The sequence below is a fragment of the Pseudonaja textilis genome, chromosome 2 (genome assembly GCF_049901715.1).
Source record: "Pseudonaja textilis isolate UNSWEBS1 chromosome 2, rPseTex1.2, whole genome shotgun sequence".
Classification (NCBI taxonomy): Eukaryota; Metazoa; Chordata; class Lepidosauria; order Squamata; family Elapidae; genus Pseudonaja; species Pseudonaja textilis.
The window spans coordinates 71818454-71845901 of record NC_141991.1 but is presented as its reverse complement, the minus strand read 5'-3'; the positions used below and the strand labels follow the sequence as shown (position 1 = coordinate 71845901).

Below are 27448 nucleotides of genomic sequence, written 5' to 3'. Positions count from 1 at the left end.
GCTTTGCAATTTCACAGAAAGGTGTGAAAGGGAAAGCTGACAGATGCTGTCACCTTTATTTAAAATATCCTATTAAATTAGATTATGATACTGTATTTAATACATAGACAATAGAAACTGCAAGTAATAGGTTTAGTGTCCTCATTACCATTGACTTAATCTCATATAAAAATACTTAGAGAGGCTTTCACATAAGAACCCTGCCAATTTGAAAGAAGCTCCAGATCTCTTTCATCCATTAAATCAGATGTAGTCAAAAGCTAGTTTATTTCTGGTTCATCTACGGTTTACTTGAAATGACACTAAAGTTAGTCTTTCTGTCTGTCTGTCTGTCTTTCTCTCTCTCTCTCTCTCATCTAATAAGTGTGTGTACACACACACACACAGAGTAATGCTGTGGCCCGTAGAAGGTTATTTCTCCATTTGTTGGAACTATTTCCTAATACCTGGGCTTCATATTTTTCAATTTGTGACCTGGTCCCCCTTCATGCAAATTGCTGTGATATTTTGGGATATGGTCAGAGAAATAGAGACAATTTGGGTTGGACAATTTATTTTCCTTCTCTACCCAATGCCAATTTTGTTCCTGTGGACATAATTCTCAACATTTTAAGACCATCAAGCTTGAAAATGATTATGTTTCTGAGGGACTGCAGAGCAGAATCAGGAATGGTATCCATGTGGGAGTACAGTCCAATATATTGGTGGAATTGAAGTAACTCACTTTTTTGTTTTGAAGCCATCAAAGCTGCTTCCAACTATATTCAGAGCTGTTTATCCAAGGGCTGCCTTTATTGATAGTGGGAACATTCAAATGCCTGAAACACATTTCCTTACAATGCAAACATACTGACAGAGGGATTGTCCATGTCATACAAAACATTTCCCATGTTTGAACCTTTCAAATGAGTTACGTCAATAATTGTTCAAGAAGCAACTCTTTCCCCATCAATCTATGGCACCAGACGAAATGGAAGGAAGCAGGCTTCAATTGTCCACCTGGTGCTAAGTGCAAATTTCTTTAAACAAGAGTGGCCAAGTTTATCCATAATATTAAGCCCTAATGAGTAGTTAAATATACTACATTAACCCTGTGCTGGAGAATGCTCTTTGATTCCCCATTAACTGGTTCTTAAAATGACAGCTATAGCAAATTGCATTTATATAACTGCCACTGCTTAGCTGCAACCATTCTTCAGTAAATGGGATTTGGCCCAATTATCAAGGTAATATAACTATAGTTAATATGTATTAACATAGTTAATGTTCTATATTAGCATACTTGAAACCCTGAATCCTGATTGGTCCACATGAACCGCAACCTGATTGGACAACTAAACGGCCGTGATTGGTGCGCTAAGAATCAACCACGATTGGCCGAGCTAATCGCGGGAGATTCAAAGCCCTGTCATTGGCTGCCGAGCCGCGAGCAATCCCTATATGAAGGGTTGCCGCAGATCGCAGGTCCTGTACAGAACTGTATACTGAAATAAAGAGCTGAATGATCACTTTTGGTCTCGCGTCTCTGTGGGGACCGATCTACCCAATCTAACAGTTAATATGGTACTAGTGCAATTGTGCTGCTTCCAAACAATATCTGGAAGCTTCAGTTGGTGTAAAATGTTACAGCTAGGTACTAATTGGTGTGCAGTACCAGGGTCATAGTAAATGCAGTGTTTGCTACTTGTTTCCTCAAGCGTAGTTGAAGAAGTTGACTTTAACCTTTAAAGTACTGAATAGATTGAAATATGACTATTTGAGAACCCACCTGATTCAATGAGAACTTGTCTGCTTTTCATTAAAATTGGGGCAAGGATGCCATGGATAATATTACTTTGCTCTCATAGATAAGCAAAAATTCAACTTCCAGTCCCAAGATTAAAATGTTTCATTAGAAATACATATATCATCTCAAAGGGGAACCAAGAAGCAACAATGTTCCCTGGACTCCTGGACCTACTCCTGGCCCCGGAAAATCATAACAAAATGTTCTTAGCCAGCTAGAACTTTTGTAATGTCCACCTGCTAAATGGGTGTTTGATTTTATGGGTTGTTTTTTTTTTGTGTGCCTTTGAGTCAGTTTTTGATTCCTGGTGACTGCCAAGACTAGATGCTCCAGTTTTCTTGGCAAAGTTTTTCAGACGTGGTTTTCCATTGCCTCCTTTCTAGAGCAGTGAGAAAATGACTGGCCCAAGGTCACTCAGCTGATTTTGTGCCTCATATGGGACTAAAATGCATACTCTCCAGGTTTTTAGTCCGATAACTTAACCACTACATTGAAATGGCTCTCAAAAAATTGATGTTAGGAGATCTACAATATTTTTGTACAAGATAACATCACATGTGCCATTAACTGACTGCTTTGGATACTTCTTTCACAAGAGCAAAATATAGATTCCTTGCCAAGAGCTATTTTGAGTACTTCTTGATCCAGATGTTCAAATCCAGCTTCTTTTGTGAGATAAAATATGTGATTCATATAATACACTTACATACAGCTGTCTTTTCTTCTTTTAAACGTCTGCATAAGAGCACCATGTCCTGATCAAGTGGCCTTAGGAAAACAAACTCTTCCTGTGTACATGCATGTGTGTTTTTAACTTTGCCGGTTTCACGTGGCATTTTAAAAATATGCAAGTATGGTAGGGAGAGGGTGAGTTTTCCAACAGAAGGCTGTGAAGAAAAGGATTATTCCTTCTTTCCCTCTAGTTTCAGAAAGGAAAATTGGATTATGCTGCTAGGAACTTACTCTAATGTTAAAAACCCCAACCATAGGTAGCTATATCATATATGTCAGTATTGAAATCAGAGGTGGTATTCAGCAGGTTCTAACCAGTTCTGGAGAACTGGTAGCAGAAATTTTGAGTAGTTCGGAGAACCGGCAAATCCCACCTCTGACTGGAGATTTTACAGTATCCTTCCCCTGCCATGACCACCAAGCCACACCCACAGAACTGGTAAAAAAATTGGAATCCCACCACTGATTGAAATATATTCTGAAATATCTAAATTTGGGGGCTTTGCTTGTGGTCTTTGCCTCTCCTTCAGGTAACTAAGGAGGAAGCAGTTCAGCCTTTTGGTAAGTTGACAGGGGATGATGGGAACTGAAGCCCAGCACATCTGGAGGGTGTTAGATGTGAGAGGTTGGAATGTTGAAAGTCCATCCGGACAAAAATTGCTGAGCTGAAGTTATTCACTCCCCACAATGCACACAGAAAGACTACAGTGGCATCAGCACTAGACTATTTTCTCTAAAATCAAGCCAGCGCTAGATCTACCACACCCCTGTAAATACTGCCTGCTTATATATGTCTGTTGGTAAAATTAGGTTTTGTAGATGTCATTTTTTAAAAAAATTACCTATCTAGAATTACTTGGTTCTTAGGATTCTCAGCTTTCCCAAGTACCTTTTCTGCAGTGGCTAGAATCCCTTCTAATTGCAAGGGCTGACAATTGGTTTTCTGCGTTATAACAAAGATAAGTTATGCAACTATAGATACACTCTAAAATAGGCTTCACCCAACTTTATATAAAGGAAGAAAGATCTCATATCTTGACTAGCCTCTTCCCCCCTCCCCAACCAAAAAAAATAGGACCGAAATCCTGCCTTTGACTTTTGTATCAGCGAACTTACCCAGTTGTGGTCCTCCAGGTTCCTGCCAAATATTTGTTGCAGCACTTAGACATCAGTGCTGGTTCTTCACTGTTCTAATCCATGAAGAAGCAGGCTTTCCTTGGGAAAGAAGTATGTGCCTATTTATCGAGTTTAAAATTTATCCAGTAAAAGCTGGAGAGATTTTTGATAGGACTGAGAGGCAGGTTCTTGCATATTAATGGAGCTGATCAGGGATTGTCAACTGGAAACAGATGTCTGTGCCCCTTTTGACTTCTTCATATATTGATACTAGCTGCTTTCTACAGGTTTAATTTCAAGGAGAGCTTGGTGCAAATGCCAAAGAACAAAATTTCAAGACATTGTAGGTGGTAGCAATGCTCTTATATCAGGACGTCAGCAGGTCGATCGCTTAACAGAGGCTTCAGAATTCATATTCTCTTGAATCACTTGCATCTTTCAGCTTTGTTTTTCCTTCTACCATTCGGTGATGGAAAAAAATCTTGCTGGTCGCTTTACTGGTGTTTTTAAATAGCCCTGGCTTTTCTACTCCTTATAATTAACTGGCATTTCAGTTTACATAAAAAGAGGAAAACAGTTATGTAAAATGTAACTCAACAGCCTGTAAGTGAATTTCCAAAATAAGATCACTCAGTGCACGTCAAACTTTGGGTGCAACAACGTAAGTTTTTTATGGGTGTGTATGTGCTTATTAATTAGTCTGATAGCTTTATTATGATGAAAATGATATTAATATCAAAGTCATTTTAGTACCATGACCAATCTTCTGGACAATTTGAACAAGCATTTAACTGATGATTGGTTGCCACATTTATTTCCAATTTCAGATTTTGTCGCATGCCAACAGATGCATTTTCACAAGCTTAGATAATGTTAATCTTTTTTAAAAAAACTTTTTGCAAACCAAGCTCATTTTGGTATTTTATAGTTTCACTCCCAAAGTGCTTTAACTCAGTAACCAGAATGAAACATGTTATATGAATGTATCCAATTTGTATCTAGAATGGTGCCCGTGGCATGATGGATAGGCCTACAGAGGCAATAGACCATCTGTTTCTTGCTTGATGTTGTTACTGCATTTAGACCAGGACTTAAAAATACTAATAGTAATACAGAAACATGATCATGTTGCCTTTGAAACAGATATTTAAAGGCACTAGACTTTGCTACACATTGTAGCGAATTATTAGACATTCCTATTTTTTAAAAAATATTTATTTAATTTATATTATATGGCGACTTGAGGAGACTTACACAATGTAAGACCATATTTAAAACAAAAAATAAAAAACAATAAAATGAATCAAATAAAATGAATCAAATAAATTAGTAAAGTACAATAGAACAAAATTTGGAAAAATAAATAAATAAATATATATATATTAGTGTGGAAATTTGGAATTTGGAAAAATTTGGAAAAAAAATAAAAAAATATATATATTAGTGTTTTCATTTGCAAGATCACTGTATTTTCATAATGCACTTAAAACTGAGCAGTGGGGTAAAGTGGTCATATCAATGGGCAGAATTCAGTTACCTGGTTAATCCAGAAGGTTTACATTTATTCCTGTTTTAAACTAGTTCCATCAAGTCCACAGCTCCCCATGTTGTGTCAGCTGTTTACTTGAGAGTTAGCTATGAGTTTTGACATCTGTGATCAAGATGGAGACCTATAGAGAGACTCTGTGAAATTGGGGGACTATCTAGTCACCCTCTGGATGCTTTAATGTTTACCCTCCATTAATATCTGCATAGAGAATAGGGGTATTTTGTTACATCAGGTATTTATTCCCTAAATAGTACCAGAGTCTAGGAGTGAGGGAGGAAAAAGGAATGTGAGTTTAGTGGCAGTCCCCTTCCCTTCAGCGATAGTTAGGTCTGTATTCTGAATCATTATGTATCAGCTTACACTCAAGAAAAAAATATACAGGTAGACCTTGACTTGAAACCACAATTGAGCCCCAAATTTTCATTGCTAAACTAGACAGTTCTTAAGTGAGTTTCCCCCCATTTTATGACCTTTTTTGCTGCAGTTATTAAATGAATCACTGCAGTTGATAAGTTAGTAACCCAGTTGTTAAGGGAATCTGGCTTCCACATTGACTTTGCTTGTCAAAAGGTTGCAAAAGGTGATCATATGACCCTGGGACACTGTAACCATCATAAATACATGCCAGCTGCCAAGCATCTGAATGCAGATCATGTGACCATGGGGATGCTGCAATGTTTGTAAGTGCAGGGGGAAAAAAAACAGTCATGTCACCTTTTTTTCAGTATCATCATAACTTTGAATGATCACTAAATGATTGATTATAAGTTGAGGATCAGAAAGATGGAATAGATTTTATTTGTTTCTATTTCACAGTCGTTAACTGCCCATCTCCCTCAGAGATTCAAAAGACATCGTATTCTGGAGGATAGTAAGGGCTATAACTATAACACTGGGATGAAGAGCCGTGGTGGAGCAGTGGTTAGAATGCAGTACTGAAGGCTACTTCTGCTGATTGCCGGCTGCCAACAGTTTGGTGGTTCAGGTCTCACCAGGCTCAAGGTTGACTCAGCCTTTCATCTTCCAAAGTCAGTAAAATGAGGACCCAGATTATTGGGGGCAATATGCTGACTCTGTAAACCGCTTAGAGAGGGCTGTAAAGCACTGTGAAGCGGTATAGAAGTCTAAGTGTTATTGCTATTGCTATCATTTTAGCTTCCTTTCCTGTTGTAGCTTCTGAAATGTTGGTTTAGGCCTGACACATGGATGAGGCCAGTCATACAAGCATTTTGTACCTCTTTCAAACACAGAACTATATATATCTATATGAGACGTTGAAGCACCATCAAGAAACAGAAAAATAAATCCCTGATTCCCCCCGAAAAATACTGGGAAATCTGTGGCCTTCTAACTTCAGCTCCTAGCAACATTCCTTATTAGCACTGGTCATGCTGGCTGAAGTGCAGGGGATTGCAATTTATCAACCTATGAGGTTCAAAAGTTTCCACTGGTTTCTAAATTACAGTTGCATTTCAGAGGCTGAGAATCCTGTTACTAATCTTAATCACAGCTTTACAGAATGAGAGTTCTGAAAATACTTGTGGAAGAGAATGCTTTCCAGCTCCATTCTCCTGTGCAGGGCAACAGAAGACCCAGCTGATCAGCTGGGACTTGGGAGGCAGAGAAGAGATGGGGGCAGGGCCAGTCAGAGGTGGTATTCCAAACTACTCAAAATTTCCACTACCAGTTCTCCAGAACTGGTCAGAACCTGTTGAATACCACCTCTGCCTTGGACCCAAAATTCCTCCTCCTGAAGGCCAGAGCTCTTTTAAAAGTTGTCACCAAGTTTCCCTTCCTATAGAAAGGAAAATCTCCTTTTGTGACCTTGTGACAAACAAAGTCAATGCGGAAGCCTGTTTCACTTAATAATTGTGTTACTAATTGAACAACTGCAGTGACTCACTTAACAACCATGGCAAGAAAGGTCCTAAAATGGGGCAAAACTCACTTAACAAATGCCTCTTTTAGCAACAGAAATTTGGGGCTCAATTGTGGTCGTAAGTCAAGGACTACCTATCTATTTACACCTAAGTAATCATAATCATTGTACGGCAATGAGAAATGCACATTTTATACAAGAAAAAGCAAGTCTATAAGGCAGATGTATACTTTGGAGTCAGTGATTTCAAAATACCCCTTTGACTTAATGAAACTCTGAACTTTGAACTCAATTCTGCTTGTGAAATGTTGCATTTGGAACATAAAGTCAGAGGTTGTTTTCAAATATGCATCAGCTTCAGAGGTTAGGGGTACTATAGCTAGATCTATGTTAAAAATAGCCTTTTGAATTCTGCAAAGACAGTTCACCTGGAGGCAAATTGATTATCCCTTTTTATCAGTATCTTCCCTGTTCCAAGTTTATCTTGAACTGCAGCAGAAAAAATATATATAATTTACGTAAGGAAAAAACCGCTATGTGTATTGTAAGCATTTAGTTAAGTAGCAAATATCTTGCTTAGCAATAGTAGATCTTTTTAAATAAAAAGAAAAGGAGGTGAGTATCCACATAATTTATATTTTAAATATAATTTAATAATTTAAAATAAAAAATAATTTAAACCTTAGTAAGATTACATCTGGAATACTACAACCGGATCACCAGATCACCACATTATAAAAAAGAAACTTTGGAAAGAATGCAGAGAAGAGCAGCTAAGATGATTAAGGGCCTGGAGATGTAAACATATGAAGAATGATTGCAATAATTGGGTATGTCTAGTTTAATGAAAAGAAAAATTAGGGGTGACATGATATCAGTATTCCAATATTTGAAGGGCTGGCATACAGAGTCAACCTATTTTCCAAAACATCAGAAGGCAAGCAAGAAACAATAGGTGGAAACTAGTCAAGGAGAGAAGCAATTTAGAACTAAGGAGAAATTTCCTAACAATGAGAACGATTGATCAGTGGAATGGCTTGCCTTCAGAAGTTGTGGCTGTTGCATCATTGGAGGCTTTTAAGAAGAGACCGGACTGACACTTGTCCAAAATGGTATAGTGTCTCCTGCTTGAGCAGGGATTTGGATTAGACGACTTCCAAGGTTTCTTCCAGCTCTATTATTTTTGTACGTTGCACACTCTGCATCAAATATCTAAGGTAAAAGATTCAAGTTTTTAGAGACTTAGCAAAAAAGCAAAGAGGCTACTTAAGCTCATCCACTAAATGAGAATCGAGAAAATTACAGAGGCAGTATGCTAATGACTGGCTTTCAGAATACATTAAGAGGTAATGGCAGAGGAAGGGAGTACTGTGGGTTAAATAATTAAATGTTCTAGGTTACAGAAGGAAGTTTGGCTTTCGTGAAATAAGTAAAGTACAAGAAGGAATTTCTGACTCCCAACCTTAAGTCCGCAGTATTGTTTGGGACACTACACATCCTCTTCATGAGCTGTTTTCCTCCCAGCCTTCCTGGGAGGAGGCTTCGTGGTATCCGAAGCAGAATATCCAGATTCAGACAGTTTTGTTCCATACAGTATATCAGCCTTGTGAACTCTCAAGCTTCCTCTTTCCGCTAGGCATTCAAGATGGACAGCGATTAACATTTATACATATTTATATGTATGGGTGTAGGTATAGTCATATGTATGCATATAGCATGTCTATATGTGTGTATGTATGTGTACACTTTTGAGAGGAAGCAACAGAATTTCATTTTTAACGTGTGCCAGTATGCCCACAATAAAAAATGACAATAAAGGTTATCTCCTCTCCTCTACCCTCCCCTTTCCCTCCCCTATCCTCTCCTACCCTCCCCTACCTTTATGGTGTCTTGTCTTGTCTATCATCATTTATTGCCTAATGTTACCAAGAAAACTGCAGGAAATTGTATTTTTAAAATCTGACCAGGAAATTTTGATTGACTGATTATGTGCCATCAAGTCAGTGTTAACTCTTAGTAACCAACCACACAGTTAGACCTTTTCCAGGATAATCTGTTCCCCCAGACTGGCCATGCAGGTCTTATAGTAGTGTACCCACTGCTATGTAATATCTTGCTGCTGGTTGCCCTCTTTTTCTCTTTCTCTGCACCTTTCCCAGCAGTAGAGCCTTCTTCAGAGAGCTGGGTCTTCGCATAATACTGTATGTTCAAAATATGATACTTCACCCACTGTAGTTAGATCAAGTGAGAATTCTGGAGTTATTTGTTTTGATCCATTTATCTGTTTTCTTGGCTATCTAGGATATTCTCAGGAGTCTTGAGCACCAAAGTTCATAAACGACAATACCGTCCAGTCCAGTCCAGTCCAGTCCAGTCCAAAGTCTGTCTTTTCCATGGAGTGTTACTGGGAAAACCATTGCCTGTTTGATTCTGATTTTTGTAGGGGTAGACATGTCATGTCATCAAAATACATTTTCCTTTTCTCTCTTTGCTTTAAATATTTTCCCAAGTACCTTCTTGCTTTAGCTGGGCAAGTCGGTTTGCCTTTGTGTCTTGGGTGAATATATACGCTTGGTGTATATTTATGGCTTCCTTTACCCATTCCTTCCAGGAATGCTCCCCTCCTCACACATTCCCCCAATGAAGGGGGGGTTGTGAAAGGCCAAGAAGTTAGCTGATAGCAATGTGCACAAAATAAACAAATACATAAGCGAATTTCTACTTTCCTTTTTTAAAGAGTTATTCTTTAGCAATCTAATTTATGGGTGGGGATTTTTTTAGCTGCTCCTACTTAGGTAATAGCACCCCAACTGCCCCCCCCGCCCCGAAAACTGCTGGCTTATCAACCACAAGGGTCCATTACACATAGAATCACTTCTAAAAAGGGTGAGCTTGCCAGGTGACCACATTTCGTTTTGGGATTACTAAGATTTGGAGGGGAGAGTAAAGAGAAAACAACAACCTTAAAAGCAACTATCTCATTGCATTTAAAGCACAATGGGTTGAATTTGGAATGAATAGATGTCTCCTCTAGGTTACATTTTAGGAAATATTACTGCTAAGCCTAAAACTGTACATGAATAAGGCCTCTGAATATCTCCTCCTCCTAATTTAAAAGAATACAAGGCCTATCTAATGAAATAGGAGTTCCCTAATTTAGGGCACCAGTTGGATGAGATTCACAGGGTTATCAGTCTATCATGCGAAAGCATGTTTTAACTCGTACAACTATAATTCTCAGCATGTTTATTTTAGCTGCTTTTCATTATTATAACTACAGCTGACTTGTTTATGTGAGCTACTTTTCATTATGGGCAGATATTTAATATAAACATACAAGAACTACTTCAACCTTGATGCTTCACTTCTAAGTCTTTTTTATGTGTATTTGACCTGAAAAGTGATGCTCTAAAATAAGCATTTAAATCAGTTTGTCCAATGGATCAGCTGCAGGATTTTGTGATGCTGGATGGGGACTGAAGTCCCATTTAGAGGGCACAAGGCTGGAACTCAAAATGCTATTGTTGGGATTAGATAGAATTGTGAATAGAGAGAATAAAAAAGAGAGGCATCTTTCTGATTGTAACATTTTTATTTATTTCAAATTTCCTGTTTGGCAATGTATACTGCTGTGACAGAAATACTGTGTGTGTGTGTGTGTGTGTATGTGTGTGTGTATTTCCAAGCAACAATATATTATGATGCCTCCAGAGATCACTTAGCTATTAGCTAGATTTTCAGCTTGCTTGCCAAGTGCAGTATTAATTTCAGTTTTTAAGCATTTCATCTACTAAGACCTATTGTACACAAACGATGGCAGGAATGAGCATGAAAATGCACATAAAAACTCTATGAATTATTGAAGTGCCAACTGTTTTTGGCTCTCTATTTTGTTCTGCCAACAGAAAGAACAGTATAGAAAACCTTCACCAAATGGTAAAACTCTACTCATGCTCTTTCTTCAACTCAAATGCTCAGCTAGCTCTCCAAGCAGAGTAAGGCACCAATTTAGACGGGAAAACATTGGGTTGTGGATTAGAGACCAGTGGCCAAAAATGTGTTGTGTGTGCCATACCAATTGCCCTCTTAATCTTGCAATAATATCGGTAAGTTTCCAAGGAAAAAAATGCAGCAGGAGCTTTGCCGGCCATAAGGAAAAAAAACAACAACAACAAAATCCATGGAGGTAATGTTAGGCTACCTGAAATTTTATAAAGTAGTTTTAAATGTCCATGAATTCTTCATGTGTCAGAATGGTTTGAAGAGAGGAAGAGTAGTAGGGGAACTAAGTGGGGTACGGTATCTCGCAGATCATGACTGGATGGATAGTCTCCTTTACTCCATTTCAGAATGTAACTTAGATGGAAGAACTGACTTCCTCGTACATACTTAATCTTTTCCTAAGACTGTCCAAGTAACTGATACACAAAAGATTCATCTGTAGCCAAACTGACCAGTATCGTCCTTACTAGTAGCAAGAAGTGCTGCTTGAAGAATGGGTAACCTAGATCAGGAGTCTCCAACCTTGGCAACTTTAAGACTTGTGGAAGTTGAAGTCCACAAGTCTTAAAGTTGCCAAGGTTGGAGACCCCTGATCTAGATTATACCTTTTCTGTCTTTCTGAAAGCATTATGTGGAAATCTAAATGGTATCTAAAGCTCTGATGGGAGGTGAATGGACCCATCTCTTGATGACACAGATGGAGCTCTTGGTGCTGATTGTTTGCCGACATTTCATTACCCAGTTAGGTAATGTGATCGGCTGTTACATTACTTCATGATGTTACCTGAAATGTCTGCAAGGAAGCAAGTGCAGAGAGCACCAGAGGCTGCACAGTTCAGCCCTGAGTTACATATATTCTCTTCTCTGGACGACTATAATGTATGGGAGATTAAAGCTTGCAATACAACAGTGGTAACTAGTGAAGGCCATGAATTGCTAAATGAATAAAAGAAAATAGATATGTTAGTTGTCTGTGAAAATAAGAGAAAGGGAAGGATGTTGCAGACCTGACAGAAGGTAGATGATCTCAGGGAGTTGATGAATATATTAATGGAAGCCAGGAGTTGTATTATTTAAATAGGAAACCTCTGGTTCTAATAAGAATTTATCCCGATTGCCTTTCAAAAGGAGAAATACTAAAATAATGAGGACATACCAAAGCATTTTTAAAAACAGTATTATTATTTCAACAGAGATTTTAGAAAAGCACAGCTAGTCATAACAATGATAAACGAACAGGGTTTCTCACACATTGCAAGGTCACGAACCACTAATATTTCAAAGAGGATTAATCTTTCTCATAACCCTGCAGTGATAAATTTAAGATTCTGCTCCAAACAATACAAGTAAGATTAAATTAAAAACTGTCAGAAATGCAGTGAATTTGGAATGTAGGTTGAACTCCCAAGAAAAGCATTTCTTGATAATAAAGTTAGAAAATGTTATGCTTCATTTGGTGAACTGATGATGGTTATCCTTCTGAGGGTGGATGTTGAAAATATGAATGTTTATAGACTCCCCCCACTTCTTTAACTTAAGAAAGCCAGTTTTGTGACTTTGGGCCAGACACTCTCTCTCAATCTACCTCACCTCACCAGGCTGTTGTTGTAGGGAAAACAGGAGGAGGAAGGTGTTTTAGATATGTTCATTACCTTGAGTTATTTAGTAAATTCCTCTCGTCATTTTAACAATTGCAAAAGATTAAGAAGCATCAGCTACAACCCTGGCCACATTTCTGTGTATATCAAGGCTGGTGTTAAAATAATATATATATTTTTCATGGCTGCATCTGAAGAACCTGGTTATTCACAAAACTTTAAGCATAGTATTGTCAGGACTCCAGTTTTGCCTATATATGCAAGGGGTACTTTATAGATTTTTCTCCTCAGAAGTTCTATCCAGCTGTGAGGAAAATCACTCAATTTTAATCTGCTATCAAACATTCATTTTCAAAAGGAAATGATTAATATTTCTATAACTTGTTTATAAAACAGTACTTTACTATCATCAGAGGCATAAATTCCCAATACCCAATTCTTAGTCCCATGCAAATTAACTTCTGCCCCAGGAAAACTACCATGTCCATCAATTAGTACAAGTTCTAGTTTTAGTTGGGGATTAATATATAAAACCACTAAATTTATTTTTCTGCTAATAATTGTATATTGTTTGTAAGCCACCCAGAGGTGCTGTTGAGCAGATATATAATTTGCAGAAAAGGAGGGGAGGGAAGAACTATTTGTTATAGAAAGGGACGTATAGTTAGAGTGAATGTAAAAACTACATGGGCTCAATTTGGCCCTGGTACATTCCTGTATATCTTTCTGCAATCAGATATTCTCAAGAATATTTGACCTTCTTCATCATCTCTAGCATCAAAGCCATTTGTTGGGCATGAGTTTGGAAAAGTCTGATTTAAAATATAGGCGAATATAAACCAAACCAACTTGCTTCTTTTAAAAGCTACTGGTTGCTCCTGAAGAAATATACGGAGTCAAGGCTATTACATGAAAATAGGAACAGCTCCTTAGTTTATTACAAGATCATAAAAGAAGAATGCATAAGCGTTGCATTTATGGAAGGAGACTTGGGCCATTTGGGGACACATTTTCTCTTAGTCCTTTTCCCCAAGGAAAGTTGTTTTCTTCCCACCCTTTCTCTCTTTTCCAACATCTGGCCAGGCAATTGCAGTGAAAAGAACAGGATTGACGGAAGTAGAAGTAACTGCCGCCTTATTGAAGCCATGTTAAAAGCATTGCTGGAAAACCAGAGGAAATAAAAGAATTAGACACGATCTCCACCTGCTGGTGGACTTACACAGCACATCTACTTTAAGCAAATTTGTGACACATTTATCAGAATTCAAAATACCCTAACATTCACAGTATAGGTAGTCCTTGTGACCATAACTGAGCCCAAAATTTCAGTTGCTAGGCAAGACAGTTGTCAAGTCAATTTTACCCCATTTTATGATCTTTCTTGCCACAGTTGTTAAGTGAACCATTGCAGTTGATATGTCAGTACCACAGTAGTTAAATAAATCTGGCTTCCCAGTTGATTTGGCTTGTCAGAAGGTTGCAAAAGGTGAGCACATGCCCTCCAGTATATTGCAAATACATGAATGCATGCCAGTTGCCAAGGGTTCCAATTTTGATCACCTGACCACAGGGATGCTACAGTGGCCATGTGAAAAATGCTCATACGTCATATTTTTCAGTGCCAGTGTCACTTCAAATGGTCACTAAACAAATGGTTGTAAGTTGAGGACTACCTGTAAATGGATAAAAAATAAGCACAGCGGTTCCCCATAATAGCAGTAAGTGGTGTTAATACGATGTGCTTGGATTGCCTAATATTAGCATCCTTTGGTGCTATTTGTTGGAACTACAAACTATTGTCTCTTTTACTACGTTTTGAATGTTCCTATTTCTGACTTTACTTTTACAATTTCATCCTTTACTTGAAGCTACTCCAATATGTCCCAAAGGTGCTTTTTTTTTTTTTCAAGAGGCAATTGGACTTTCTGGTTTTTCTCTGAAGACATTTCGCTTCTCATTCAAGAAGCTTCTTCAAACCAAAACCTAGTTGCCTCTTGGGGAAAAAAAAGCACCTTTGGGAAAACCATGACTTGGATGACTGAGAATCTCCATAGACATCTACTCCAATATGGTAGTTATCAAAACTCAGTGTAGATGGGAAGCATGTCTTATGGCTCATAACCCAATACGTTACTTCTGCCACGACCACATCCTGTCCATTTTCCTGCAAAAATAAAAAAAATGGCACGCTTCACAGCAGTGGATCCTACTGATCTCTCTGTAAAAAAACAAACCCCACTAAGATAGAAATATAAAGCCCATTTGTTTGGACTACTAGAATGTGTTCTGCATGGGGCAGGCTTTGGAAATAACTTGGTGCAGAATGTAATAGCCAGTAACTGGCAAGGCAACAGCACCATTACAGGGTAACATTGATTTTGAAGTTGCTGCACTGGCTACCTAAGCTTCCAGGTCCAATTCATAGTTAGTGCTAGTGATTTATCTACAAGGCCCATCATGCTGTTTTGTAATAGTTGGGAACAAGCACTACTTTGTAAAAACTTGCTTTGTCCATTTAGCCCAATCATTTCAAGAAGAGTTCTCCTTCCATGAAGGGGGTTCGTGAGATTTGGGCCATCTTTAGTCTAGAACATGATTTCCCAAGAAGTATGTATAGCCCGTTTCCTTCTTGCCTTCCATAAGACTGTTAAGACACTTTGTTCTATGATGCTTTTGACCCTATCTGACTGCGTGACTTCATCTTGGTTTGTATACAACCCACTGAGTTCTTCTCCAATTCATGTATGGAAAAATGTTCAATCTGTAATTCTAACTTGAAGCTCAACTCATTTAAGATGAAAGTACGAGGGAGGGAGGGTGTGCTTCATTGAATTAAAAGAAGAAATTCAGTCCACGTAAGACAGGTTTGTATTTTGAAATACCAAAATTTTAGCTTTACACTTTGGCTGGATGTGGAAAGAGACTTGAGGTGGCCAGAAGAGCTGAGGTGCTACCGAAGTGTGTACAGTTTTACCAAAGAGAAGGTAAGACTGAAAAAAATGAGCTGTGCGTTAGCTGAATCTTATAGCAATGCTGTCTCCAGTTCTCTGAAAGAGTACTTTTCTTTTTAGGAATAGGCTAAAAGTGTTTTAACAAATAAATTAAAATTAAATAAACATAGGGCCTAAACACTTCTCCTTGTGGAGATGAATGGCTACTGCATACACACTTCTGCACAAAGGCCGAATTTGGATAGAAAACGGATCATGCTGTAAGATTTTTGGGGAAAGAGGACACCAGATTAAGTTGATACCTTGCTTCTTCATTTTACCAAACTCCTCCTAAAATGCAAGGTATGTGCAGCCCTGGCTCTTTGCTCAGTAATCTGCTGGATCAGGCTTAGTCTGGATACTTCCTGGGTATTCACAGCTCCAACACAAGTCCAGCTATAACTTATACAACTTTTTTGTCTTTTGTGTTAGGGATGGTGTGTTTATCACTCTGGGCATGACAAGAATATATCTGCTGAATAAAGCTCTGCATTGGCGACAGGAAGGGCATCCGGCCAGTAAACACTCAGCTCCATTCAGTTGCTCAGACTCCATCCCGCAAGAGATTATGAGGTCATTAAAAGATGACGATGGTGTGGTAATGCAAAGCCTCTACTCTTGGGCAGAGCCACATATATAAAAATGTGACATGAATTCTTTCACATCTAACATCTAATTTTATTTCTGCTAATCTGAAGCAGGAGACAGTAGAGTTAGTCTTCACAAAATTAACATCTGATCATTATACTTTATTACCATCTGAGGCTGCTATTCCAGCACATTTCACATCATACTCAGTTCTGCTCAGAGAGTAGTTCTTAAATAATTCTGACAAACTGACCTTTCTTAAAGCAAAAAAGCCCAATCAACAACATTTCTCTGAATGTTTATTTCTCTCCGAGATAGGAGGTATTTTTCCCAGTTTTCTTCAAGGTCTCCAACAATGTATCCACACTGTGCGTAGAATCAATGCTCACTTTCTTGTTGGGAAGGTCAACTTCAAACTGAACACCTGAGAAAGGAAAGAAATAACAGGCATGGTATTTATCACTTAACAGTGAGAACAATAAACCAGTTTGCCTTCAGACATTGTAGGTGCTTCATTATTGGAAGTTTAAAGAGAGACCGGATAGCCACTTGTGCAAAATGATATAGGGCAATGTTGGCAAACCTTTTTGGCACCGAGTCCTGAAATGGAAACGCAGGTGCACCAGCACGAGTGACAGAAACCAGAACAGCTCCCCGGCAGGTGTGCCGGAAACCGGAACAGCAGCTTCCTGGTGTGCATGCGCGTGCTGGGAAACTGAACTTCCAGTTTCCAGTGCCAGCCAGCTGGTCTTCCTGTGTGCATGTGCCAGAAACCAGAAGACCAGCACGAAACGGGAAGCTCAGCTTCCTGGTGCGCTCATGTACGCCGGGGAACTGCTCTTCTGGTTTCTGGCGCTCCCATGCGCGCAAAGACCAGCTGGCTGGCAGGCATGCACGCACCGTAACCTGGAAGAGCAATGGGAGACAGCTGGCTTGCCCGGAAAGATGGCTCTGTGTGCCACTTCCAACACGCGTGTCATAGGTTCGCCATCATATAGGATCTCCTCCTTGAGCCAGGGGGTTGGACCACAAAACCTCCAAGGTTCCTTCCAGCTCTGTTATTCTGTATGTATTAAGGTAGCAGTCCCAACCTTTCCAGCTCAGTGGACCAGTGGAGGCAGTGGTGACAGTGGGTGGGGTGGGGTGGAAGAGGGGATAATTTCGTGCAGCTTTCACAAATATAGCTTCGCACCCACCACTTCCACAGCCCAATTCCCAACCCTGCAAAAAAGATTTAGTGAACGGCATGGCTTTCTTGAAATAAAACTGACCTCTAAGAATATGAATCTGTGACTGATTAAAATTATGCTTAATTTCTATGCCTTACTACAGAACAGTTTTATTTATCTACGTGGATATACGGGCATAATGTGCGCAGTAATGTTGGATTATACTTAACAGGTATTGATTTATTTAAAGTTGCCCAACACTGCTTGATCTAAGAACACCTAGCTGATTTGTCAGATTACTAAAGTTACTTGGAGATCTTGCTTACTGCATGGTCAAAGTACAACCTTATCACCGGGCTTCTGCTGAAGTGTGCACATTCTCCAGTGTTTCTGGAAAAAAACTATGCAGATTTTCCAGGGACTGTATAAAATGTTTCCAAAGACATACATATTTTCCAAAATTTGATAGAAACTATGTATATTGCCTAGAAAAGATAAAGACAACATCTCTCTATCTAGACATAAGGTTTAAATTAATCATGTGGTCATTACATGACTCCAGCTCCCCCATTGTTTGTGCTTGTTGGAAACCAGTTGGAAAAGTTGCAAATGGCAATCACGTGATCCCAGGATGCTACAACCATCAGAAATACATGCTGGTTTTCTAAGCACCTAACTCCTCAATCACATGACAGTGGGGATGCTCCAATGGTAGTCAGTGTGAGAACAGGTCATAAATCACTTTTTTCAATGTCATTGCAACTTTGAAAATCATTTAATGAATAGTTGTAACTCAAGGACTATCTGCCCTAACTCATTCGATCCACCCTACTCATAGCATAAATATGTTTACATATAAAACAGATAACACAAGGCTTCTTAGTGCATTTTACCAAACCATATTCATAAGGCCTTCATTTAGTTCTGAATATGGAAGGATATCCTGTATAGGATATCTTTAACAAAGGCCACATTATACCAGTTCTAATTTAGGACAGAAGGAGGATAGACCCCTATTAAGATCTGAAAGAGAGTAGTACATGTCTTTTGAAGACCAAAACTTATAGGATCAAGTCCTTGATGATGCAAAAAGAATAAAGTTTACAGGAAAGTCTGTTATAACCCAGCAGATGAAACCTGATTAAAAGAAGATGCATCTTCATTTTCTCATTAGAAATAATGAAATGCAAATTCAACGTGTCTTTCTCAACAGATATTATTTAGTTCAAGCAACAATTCCTATTAATAGAAAGGCACTCTTTCATAATAAATTCAACACATCAAAACATGAATTTACTGAGGTATACAGTGGGGAAAACATTCTTCTAGTGTGGTGGAATTATCAAAAATGTTTTAGTGGATATCATCTTATCTGTCCTTCTAGCAAAAGAGTTCTCTTCCTGTCATATGAACATGCATTTCAGAAGTCTTCACTGCTTAGATCCATGTCTCCAATGTCAGTTTTTCTACATAGGTTATAGGCAGAACTCTAGGTGTTCCAAGCAAGAACAGTTGGAAAGTCTGGTTTAAATATTAGAGTCTGCCAAGTTTCTCTCACCTCCCAATTTGTTGAGAACACGGCTAACAGCATTGAGGCATCCTTCACAGGTCATATCCACGAAGAACTCATGTTTCTGAAAACACAAGATTTAAAAGGATAAGATTACTGAAATGCATCATGGTCGAAACCAGGGGTCTCCAACCCCTGGTCCATAGCCTGTCGGGCCTTGAGCTCTTCAGAAGCAGGCTGCGAAAGTGATGGGCATGCACGTGCCAGAAAGGTTGGGGAACTCTGATCTAAACTGCAGGTACGACGTAGAGCACAATTACATATTGTGTTAACTATATTGTGTTAACTAAGAATATTCACAAATCTTCCCCCTATAGAACAGGGCTGTCAAACTCCCAGCCCGTTGGCTGGAGGCGTCACACGCTGGCCATGCCCATGCCTGGTTCAGCAAAGGGGAAGAAAGTCCAGATACATCACGTGACACCACCATGATGACATGTGACACCCCTGCTATAGAGCATAAACATGCAAATGTAATTTTATGCTCTAATTTTAAGTGTTATTTCAAATTATAAATGCATTACTTTTAAAAAATACAATGTTAAGCAAAATCACATTTCCTTTCATTCATTCTATCAATCAACCAGGAGGGGTTACAAAAAAGGAGAAACGAATATGTATGCTAGTGCAGAGAAGGAAATGTTTATATAGGGATTTCCAGTGATTCTTTATGTTTCTTAAACAATATGCTTTGTGCTGCTGGCTGATATCCAAAACTGGTCTTTACCTTCCCTATGATGAACGCAGTGTTTCTCCCTGAAAGGTCCCTGAACAAACAGTGAATCCAAACAATCAAGTCTACTTTTAAAGCAACTCCAGGGTAGCCATCATGACATCTTGTATTCTAAAGTTCCAGAGAATGAAAAAGTATTTCCATTTTCTGTCTCCTTCAATTATAGTGCCTGACCCTGAAAGTCCTCTTTATATCTGTTTTCTCCACACTATGCAACTTGATCGTGTCCTCTTGTTTTCCATGCTATCACTATATCAGGGGTTCCCAACCCCCGATCCGTGGACTGGCATCGATCCATGGCATGCCAGAAACCAGGCAGAGCAAACAAGCCCCATCCGTAGGATGCAAACATCACATGAAACCACGCCCACTCCAGTCTGCAGAAAAACCTCTCTCCATGGAACTGGTCCCTGGTGCCTAAAAAGTTGGAGGCCACTGCTCTGTATGATTCTAAATATTTGGAGGATAGGATTTTTTATTCGTTATATATCCATTTTTTTTTGCAAATTATAGAGTTATAGCCTCTCACCCCAAAAACATTAAATCTTTACCTATACTATCTGGAACCTATGAGAATTCAAATCCAATTTATTTATACATGCATTTTCACTGGTACTTTGGTACTCAACTGCTTTGAAACCCATTGAATTTGATACTCAAAACTCATCGAATTTTGATATGAAAATTTTGTCCCAATACTCATTTGTTTTTTTTGGTATTCAAAGCATAAGCTAGAACTTGTCGGTATTGTGACTCATTATATTATTCCTCATGGGAAAAATTCATTTGGTACTCATCGCACCTTCCGGAACCAATTAAGGATGAGTACTGAGGTATCACTGCAATATACTATCACATAAAAAACTCTTGGAATCATAGAAGGATGACAATTTCAGAATATAATCTGGAAATATCTGGAAACAGACGAGTCTTTAAGTAATTTATTAGGAATAATCTTTGAGGACTGTCATAATCTGTTAATATTTTTGCCTGTATGATATATCACAGTCCTGAAAACATGGATCTTAAATTGGCACCAGTACTACCTCCGTAGAAATGTATATTAGAAGAATGAATAAAGTGAAGCAAGAGGATCACACATTTTAATGTGTGAAGCACAGCTTGCATTCTTTGTAAACAACTCAGCCCTCGGAGAATTATCCAATTGTCTCTGGGCTTTTTGTGCACTCTTGCTAGAATTTGTTGCAGAGGGAGGTAGTCAAAGAGAGAAGTCAGAGTAATTCTGAGAAGGGCTAACCGGTTTTTTAAGTAACACTTCAAGTACATTTTGCAGAGATTGAAATTGGAGAAAAGTCTGGAATCCAAATACGTAATCAGACCAATTTAAAGAATGTGCGGACAGAAGTGGATGCAAGTCTTAATGCCGTAAGTAGTGTGGGAATAAACTTTGACTTGGGTATTGGGTAATGATTAGTCTAAGACCTTATACACACATGCTTGCTTAAAGGTCACTGAGATAGTATAAGGAAATTAAAAACAAACACTAGAAACAATCAAGCAGCTCAGACAACTGTAAACAAGTCTTTACTATATCTAATTATTGTAATCCACAATGTGACTATACTTGCTATGCTAAAAATCTCAATAAAAGGGAGCGCTGGAATTTGCTCTGGGCTCTCATCCCGAGAACACTCGCTTGTGTCTCATCTTTTCCATGAGAGACCACCACAAAGTAGGGCCAAATCTCTGAGTCTATCCTGTTTCCTCTAAGAGACAGACGAACACCAGAGATTTACTGATGTTAACACACGAAAGTTCCATTATTTTACTTTTCATTTTTTTATGAGAATGAACTCTTAGTTTGCCTTTATTTATGCATTTGTACCATCTGCCAGCCTAGCAGTTTGAAAGCATGTAAGAAATGCAAGTAGAAAAATAGGGACCACTTAGGTGGGAAGGTAACAGCATTCCATGCGCCTTTGGCATTTAGTCATGCCGGCCACATGACCACGGAGATGTCTTCGGACAGTGCTGGCTGCTTGGCTTTGTAACAGAGATGAACACTGCCCCCTAGAGCCGGAAACGACTAGCACGTATGTGCGAGGAGAACCTTTACCTTACCATCCGGCAAACCTTGCACTTCAATTTCTTTAGTTATGTTTAACCAATATTCAGCAATGTTCTTTATGGAACCCAAGGTGAATAAGAACTGTCAACATGACGTAGCTGCAAAGAGGCAAATGAAGTTAAAACTGTGGCTGAATTAGCAGGAGGATATAATTTCCAAATGACAGGCACCAACAGTCCATTCTCTTTTTTGTACTTGGCAGCTCTTTCTTGAATTGGTTCTTATAAGAGAACAAAGAGGATCTAAGATGTGGAAACTCAATCCTACACAAGAGACTAACTAAAAAGAAAGGAAAAAAGAAAGAAATTTAAGGAAAGATTGAGCACTCTTTGTGGTTTTGAATGGCTAGCGTACAGAAGGCCATGACTCATCGTTTTTCATAACTCAAATGCAAGACCCAGAGTAATGGTCTTAAATAAGGCAAATTGCTAATGGTCAAAGCAGATTGACCAAATCAGAAGATGGGCAGTCATCTGGTAGAGGTACTTTAACTGCACCCGATGGCTTCAATGGTCTCCTCCAACTCTACGAGCCTGATCAAGGAAAGTATCATATGGGAAAACTAAAAATTCTCATATTTATGGTAGTTCCATAAGTAGGATAAGCATTCATGGATATCAGCTCAATTAATCAGATGTATTTGGTTGATCTTTTCGGTGCCACAAGATTCTGTCAAGTTTCCTATTCTAGAATTTGAACTACAATGGACAGTGAGTGCTACATATGACATGTGTATAAAGCTATTTAGGGCCACATATCCCATTATTTAAAATGAGGCCCATGATGCAGCCAGTGCATCAGGATCAGCACAAGAAAGGTGCTTCTTTCACCTACCCTCTATCCAGAACAAAGAAAGCCACAGTGGTTAGCTTTTAAATTCTGATGGAGAAAAGAGTGAGAGAAAGCACATGGCGGTCCTATGAGCTCTTCCATGTCCTTTACAAAGCTGGGAAGTTGCTATAATTGAGTAGCAGTGCAGTAAGGACGAACATAGGCCTCAGTGATCCCATTCTTTTACATCTTTCTGTTGCCTCAGTACAATCGCAAACCTCAAACAAAAGCAACAAGATACTTGGATCACCCTGGATTAGCCAAAAGTGGCATAAAGATTTGACTTGCAATTATTGGATGAACTTCCCTACCATCAATATTTTTTTCACTATTACTGCTCCTGCAACAATAAACTTCTTAGTGTGCTGATTATGGATAAGCATTATGGATAAGACTTTGTGGCAGTGGGAAGATCAGAGGAAAGACTGGAAATTAGCTAGAACAGGCTCTGTTAATCTGTTGCATCAGTTAATCACCAGGATATTTCCATATAAGTGGCTTTTGCAAAATGCAAACAGTTTACAAACAAGCAAACTGCAGCTGCAATATTGAAGAACAAGTTCTGAAGAGGAACTATAACACTTACTAAGATCTCAGCACTTTTGATTACATAGGTTCTGCCCTCATGGAGGAAACAACTAACGTTATTGTAACAACAGAGAAAGATCAGAGTTCCAGGCCATAATTGCACTATGAATGACCAAGAAGATGGAGATTCTTCAGATTTTACTATTTGTCAACATGTTGAAATGAAGGGCTCCTTTTACTATGAATATCTCGAAGCATGATGAGCCACCCTTGGTCCCATGGTTTTTTTTGGCAAGCCCTGGATTAACTATTGAAAATTGGTGGGGTTTCCTGCTATTTTAAGGCAGGCAACACAAACAAGCTGAAGTCCAAAAACAGTCTCAGCATAATTAAAACAAGCAAACAAGCCAAAATCCCAAAGATGCTTTTTTCAAAGATACTTTCTTGTTTTTTCTTTTGAAGTCATTTCACTTCTCATCCAAGAAGCTTCTTCAGCTCTGACAGGATAGTGGGGAATGGAAGGACTATCCTATCAGAGATGAAGAAGCTTCTTAGATGAGAAGCAAAATGTCTTCAAAAGAAAAACCCAAGAAAGTCCAGTTGTCTCCTGAAAAAGCACCCTTGAGACAACCATGACCTGGATAACTGAGAATTTCTACACACTTTAAACAAGCCAAAAATTACAACTTAAAATTTCCTATCCCCCAAACCAAGGGACAAAACCCAGTAAATCTTGACCTGTTTTCACCTTATCCCCAAAGTGGTTCTTGCCCCTCTTCTCCAAAGTGCAGTTTCTACTTTTCAAAATTTCCTACCTCTGCTGTAAGTACGAGGCTGGGTTGCAGAATGAAATAGACAAAAATGTAATTTACCCATGTTGTATCTTTGTGAATTGTACAAACCCAGTCTACGTAATCAGTTTCATGTCATGCAAATGTAGAGACACAGTTTAACTAAGGACTAGTATCATAATAATACAAATAGTTTACTGCAATCCATCATTACTCAATTAACGCTACCAGCTGAGGCCTATGTCCAGTTTATGTGCTGCTACAAATGCTCATTTTCTCTTAAAAAAAGTATTGTCAGGTTTACCAAACTGGGATGTTGTTATACTCAATACAGTTATACTCAATACACAATTCATGTACATTATTTTCCAAACCAACGTTCCTGCATTATACTAAGACTCTTAATTCAATAACCTCTAGCCAGACTGACTACTAGCTAGGAATTATCATAATTTTTGCACTGTAGATGGCTAGTTAGAAATTGCTGTTTATTTTATATGTATCAGTTGCCATCGTGAAATGGCTGTTGTAAGGGGAATATTTCTCATGTGTCTAATAACTTCTATAATAAATATGTACATATACAAACTTTATGTTTATTTCGAGCATCCAGAACAGTTCCATCTGGAAGGCCACAATTATCTGCAAAAACCAATGGATAGAGATTTTATTTACTATACATAATGGCCTGAGATGACACTGACAATACTTCGAATTAAGTAGTTTAGTGGCAGATATCTTTAATGAAGCCTAAGGTAGGCAAATTTAGGCAGCTTTATAAAAAAAATGCTCTTTTATATGGAATTGGAGCAAAAGATATACTATTAGCCCTAGATGAACACAGCCAGGAAGGGTGTATACTATATTTATATAAATTACAATGGATCCTTTATGGTCAATAATAAGAGTTATGAGAACAATTGGCAAATGTTTCTGGAAGACATCAGGTCTTCTCTCCCAATCCTGGTGACAGGTCATTTGGATCTGCCAAGTTTGTTGGCCTAAAACTCTCAGGATAGGATGAAACTCATCAGGAGAGTACCAAGTTAGAGAAAATTGTATTAAATAAGACACCACCCATGCACGCATATTCAAGGATTCATTTGTCCTGCCAAGTGCATATGCCTGAGAGATAGAAAAATAAAGTGCAGGATTCTGTGTGTGAAAGATGCTTGGCCAAGCACAATTTTCCAGGTTACCCTTAGTTTGTGGAGAGGGTGAGGGTAGAGGGTATTATACAACTGCAAAATCCGTTGTCCAAAAGGACTGACTTCTGATAACATGCCTCATATTAATTCTAATTTTGAAAAAGGAAAAGGAAAAAAAAAAAAGCTGCCGCAGCAGCCTTTCCCAAACCGATGCCCTAGCTAGATGTAGATGTATTAAGATGACTTCGCGGGGAATTCAACCTGGACATCAACCTGGGGAAGGGGAAGAAGCAGCCTCTTGTTATCAGTGCTTAAGCAGCCCAACCAAAGGCCACAGCAAAGGTTTGTGACAATCCCTCTCGCCCATCCTCCCGCGCAGGGGCAGCCACCGCGCGATCGGTCGATTTAGGAGATCTTACAGAGGTAGGAGATCAAACCAGGGAGTAAGCTAAACGGGACTCTCCCAACGAAAGGCGAAGGGCTTCTTCCCCCAAAGATAGGAAACAACAGGGGGGGACCGGAGGGCTGATGCCGCTGCACAGCAAAAAGGATCGCCGGGAAACTTCCTTTGCAGCGCCTTCCACGGGGCTCGGCCTCCTTTCTCCCTCGTCGCCCCAGCCCGAGTCTCGGATTCACGCGTGGGCAAGTACCTACCGGCATGGCTGCTGCTGCTGCTGCCTCCAGAAACCGTCTCGCTCGCTCTCCTCAGCTAGCCCGATTGCTTGTCCAGCCTGAGCAAAGCGCAAGGCCACCCGATCACACCCGAGCTCGCTCCTCCCAGCGCCAGTGCCACGACTCCTCCTTTCCAAGCTGTTGCTGGCGGCCGGGCAGGCGTTGGAAGGGCGGAGAGAAAGAAGCGGGCCGCCGTGGGTTCTTCGTGCCGGTAGAGGGAGAAATTCCTTTGGAAGGGGGGTGGGGAGGGCGATCGAGGGAGCCCGGCTGGGGAAGGAGATAGGCTGGGGTGTGGGACTGGTTCCTGCAGCGATAGCCAGACATGGCATGGCATTTGATGCCCTTTTCCAGAACGGCCATATTTCGGCCAGACTTCTGTAGGCAAGGAAAAATCAAAAACCCGCAGTCGGCAAATTCCCCATTCTTCCCCCTCACCCCCGTTTTTTAAAAACGCTCAGCTCGGCCGTCGTCGTAAAGAAGCATCACGCTGGGGAGCAACGGTGCGCCCTCAGAAATATTCCTCGGTGTCTGCAAGGACTACTTAATTTATAAATAGGTTTTTAATTGAAACAAAGCAAAAAAACAAAAAAAGCTGGAGGGAAAATGCTGCAGAGCAGCAACATTGCAGATGCACCTTTTTTTTTTAAAGGACAACTGAAGCGTAGGGCTTTGTTTACCTTCTGGGTTATTAGTGTTTTGCAATTGGCAACCGTTTTGTGGGAGTAACCAACAACGTTAGCAGTATGTCAAATGAGCTCAAAAAGCCATTTCAGGATATCAATGATTTTGAGATTGCTGTGCTAATATATGGCCCAATTCAAACTGCTGGTAGTTACCTTGTAGAAATCTTTATGGGGATCCCACTTTGCCAAAACTGACCAGGCCAAATACCATGAAAGACCCTGAAGTCTTCTCAATGCGACCTAAATAGTAATAGGAAATATCTGCAGGCATATACGCTTGATGCACAATAGTAGACATCACTGAGTGGGCCAAAGTCCACCTTTTTTCATACTGGAACTGCAGAGAGCCCTGCTCTGGAACATGCTTTCCCCAGAGTTGTGCTACCGTGTTAAAAATCTTTTGACGACATAGTTTCCCAAAGCAGATTTTTTCAAGGGCAAGTCCCAATGAATAAATTTAATTTTAAATACATGCGCCTGTTTTTAGAGGTAGTAATACCGCTTTGTATCTCCATATTGCAATATGACTTCTTTATTTTTATACCAAGTATTATTTATGTGATTGTATAAAACCATAGCATGGAATTAAAAGGCAAGCTAGAAAAACTTAAAATACTGTTAATACAACTCTATCCTGTCAAATGTTAACTGTGGGCCTGATAAGGGTTGTCACCTGTTGTATTCCTGGTGCCCCTCACTGGTTTTCTATTTTGTCTTCATCAACAATTGATCAGCTGCCTGTGCTGAAAAATAATGCATTTTGGTATCAGTAAAAGAAACATATTGCCCACAGAGGCTGATTGGAAACTTAATAGAATGAAATGTCAGAATTGGTTATACATTAACACACCCCAGTCTATTTGAAAATACTGGCCAGATCAGGGAGTACATATCAGGCTGGCTGAGTTTATCTCAAGTTTAAGAGTACAGCATGGCCTGTTTATGGCTGAAATTGGTTATGGAGTTGGATTAACTCAAACTCATAGCTAAATAA

The 27448-nt window shown here is 39.3% G+C and overlaps 1 protein-coding gene across 1 annotated transcript; it reads right to left on the bottom strand.

Annotated features, from left to right (window-relative positions):
- Positions 1–13567: 13567 nt before the first annotated feature.
- On the bottom strand, positions 13568–25986 carry ATOX1 (antioxidant 1 copper chaperone). Its single transcript, XM_026696635.2, has 4 exons — positions 25754–25986; positions 18968–19043; positions 16494–16664; positions 13568–13822 (listed from the first exon to the last, which is right to left on the bottom strand). The coding sequence occupies exons 1-3, from the start codon at positions 25757–25759 to the stop codon at positions 16540–16542; spliced, it is 207 nt and encodes a 68-aa protein (XP_026552420.1). The 5' UTR covers positions 25760–25986; the 3' UTR covers positions 13568–13822; positions 16494–16539.
- Positions 25987–27448: the final 1462 nt, after the last annotated feature.

Bases quoted from the DNA above. Each gene is read 5' to 3' on its own strand.
- ATOX1 (XM_026696635.2), bottom strand. The intron at 16,665-18,967 runs GTGAGAGAAACT...TTCCTTTCTCAG, and splicing joins TGTTCTCAACAAATTGGGAG to GTGTTCAGTTTGAAGTTGAC.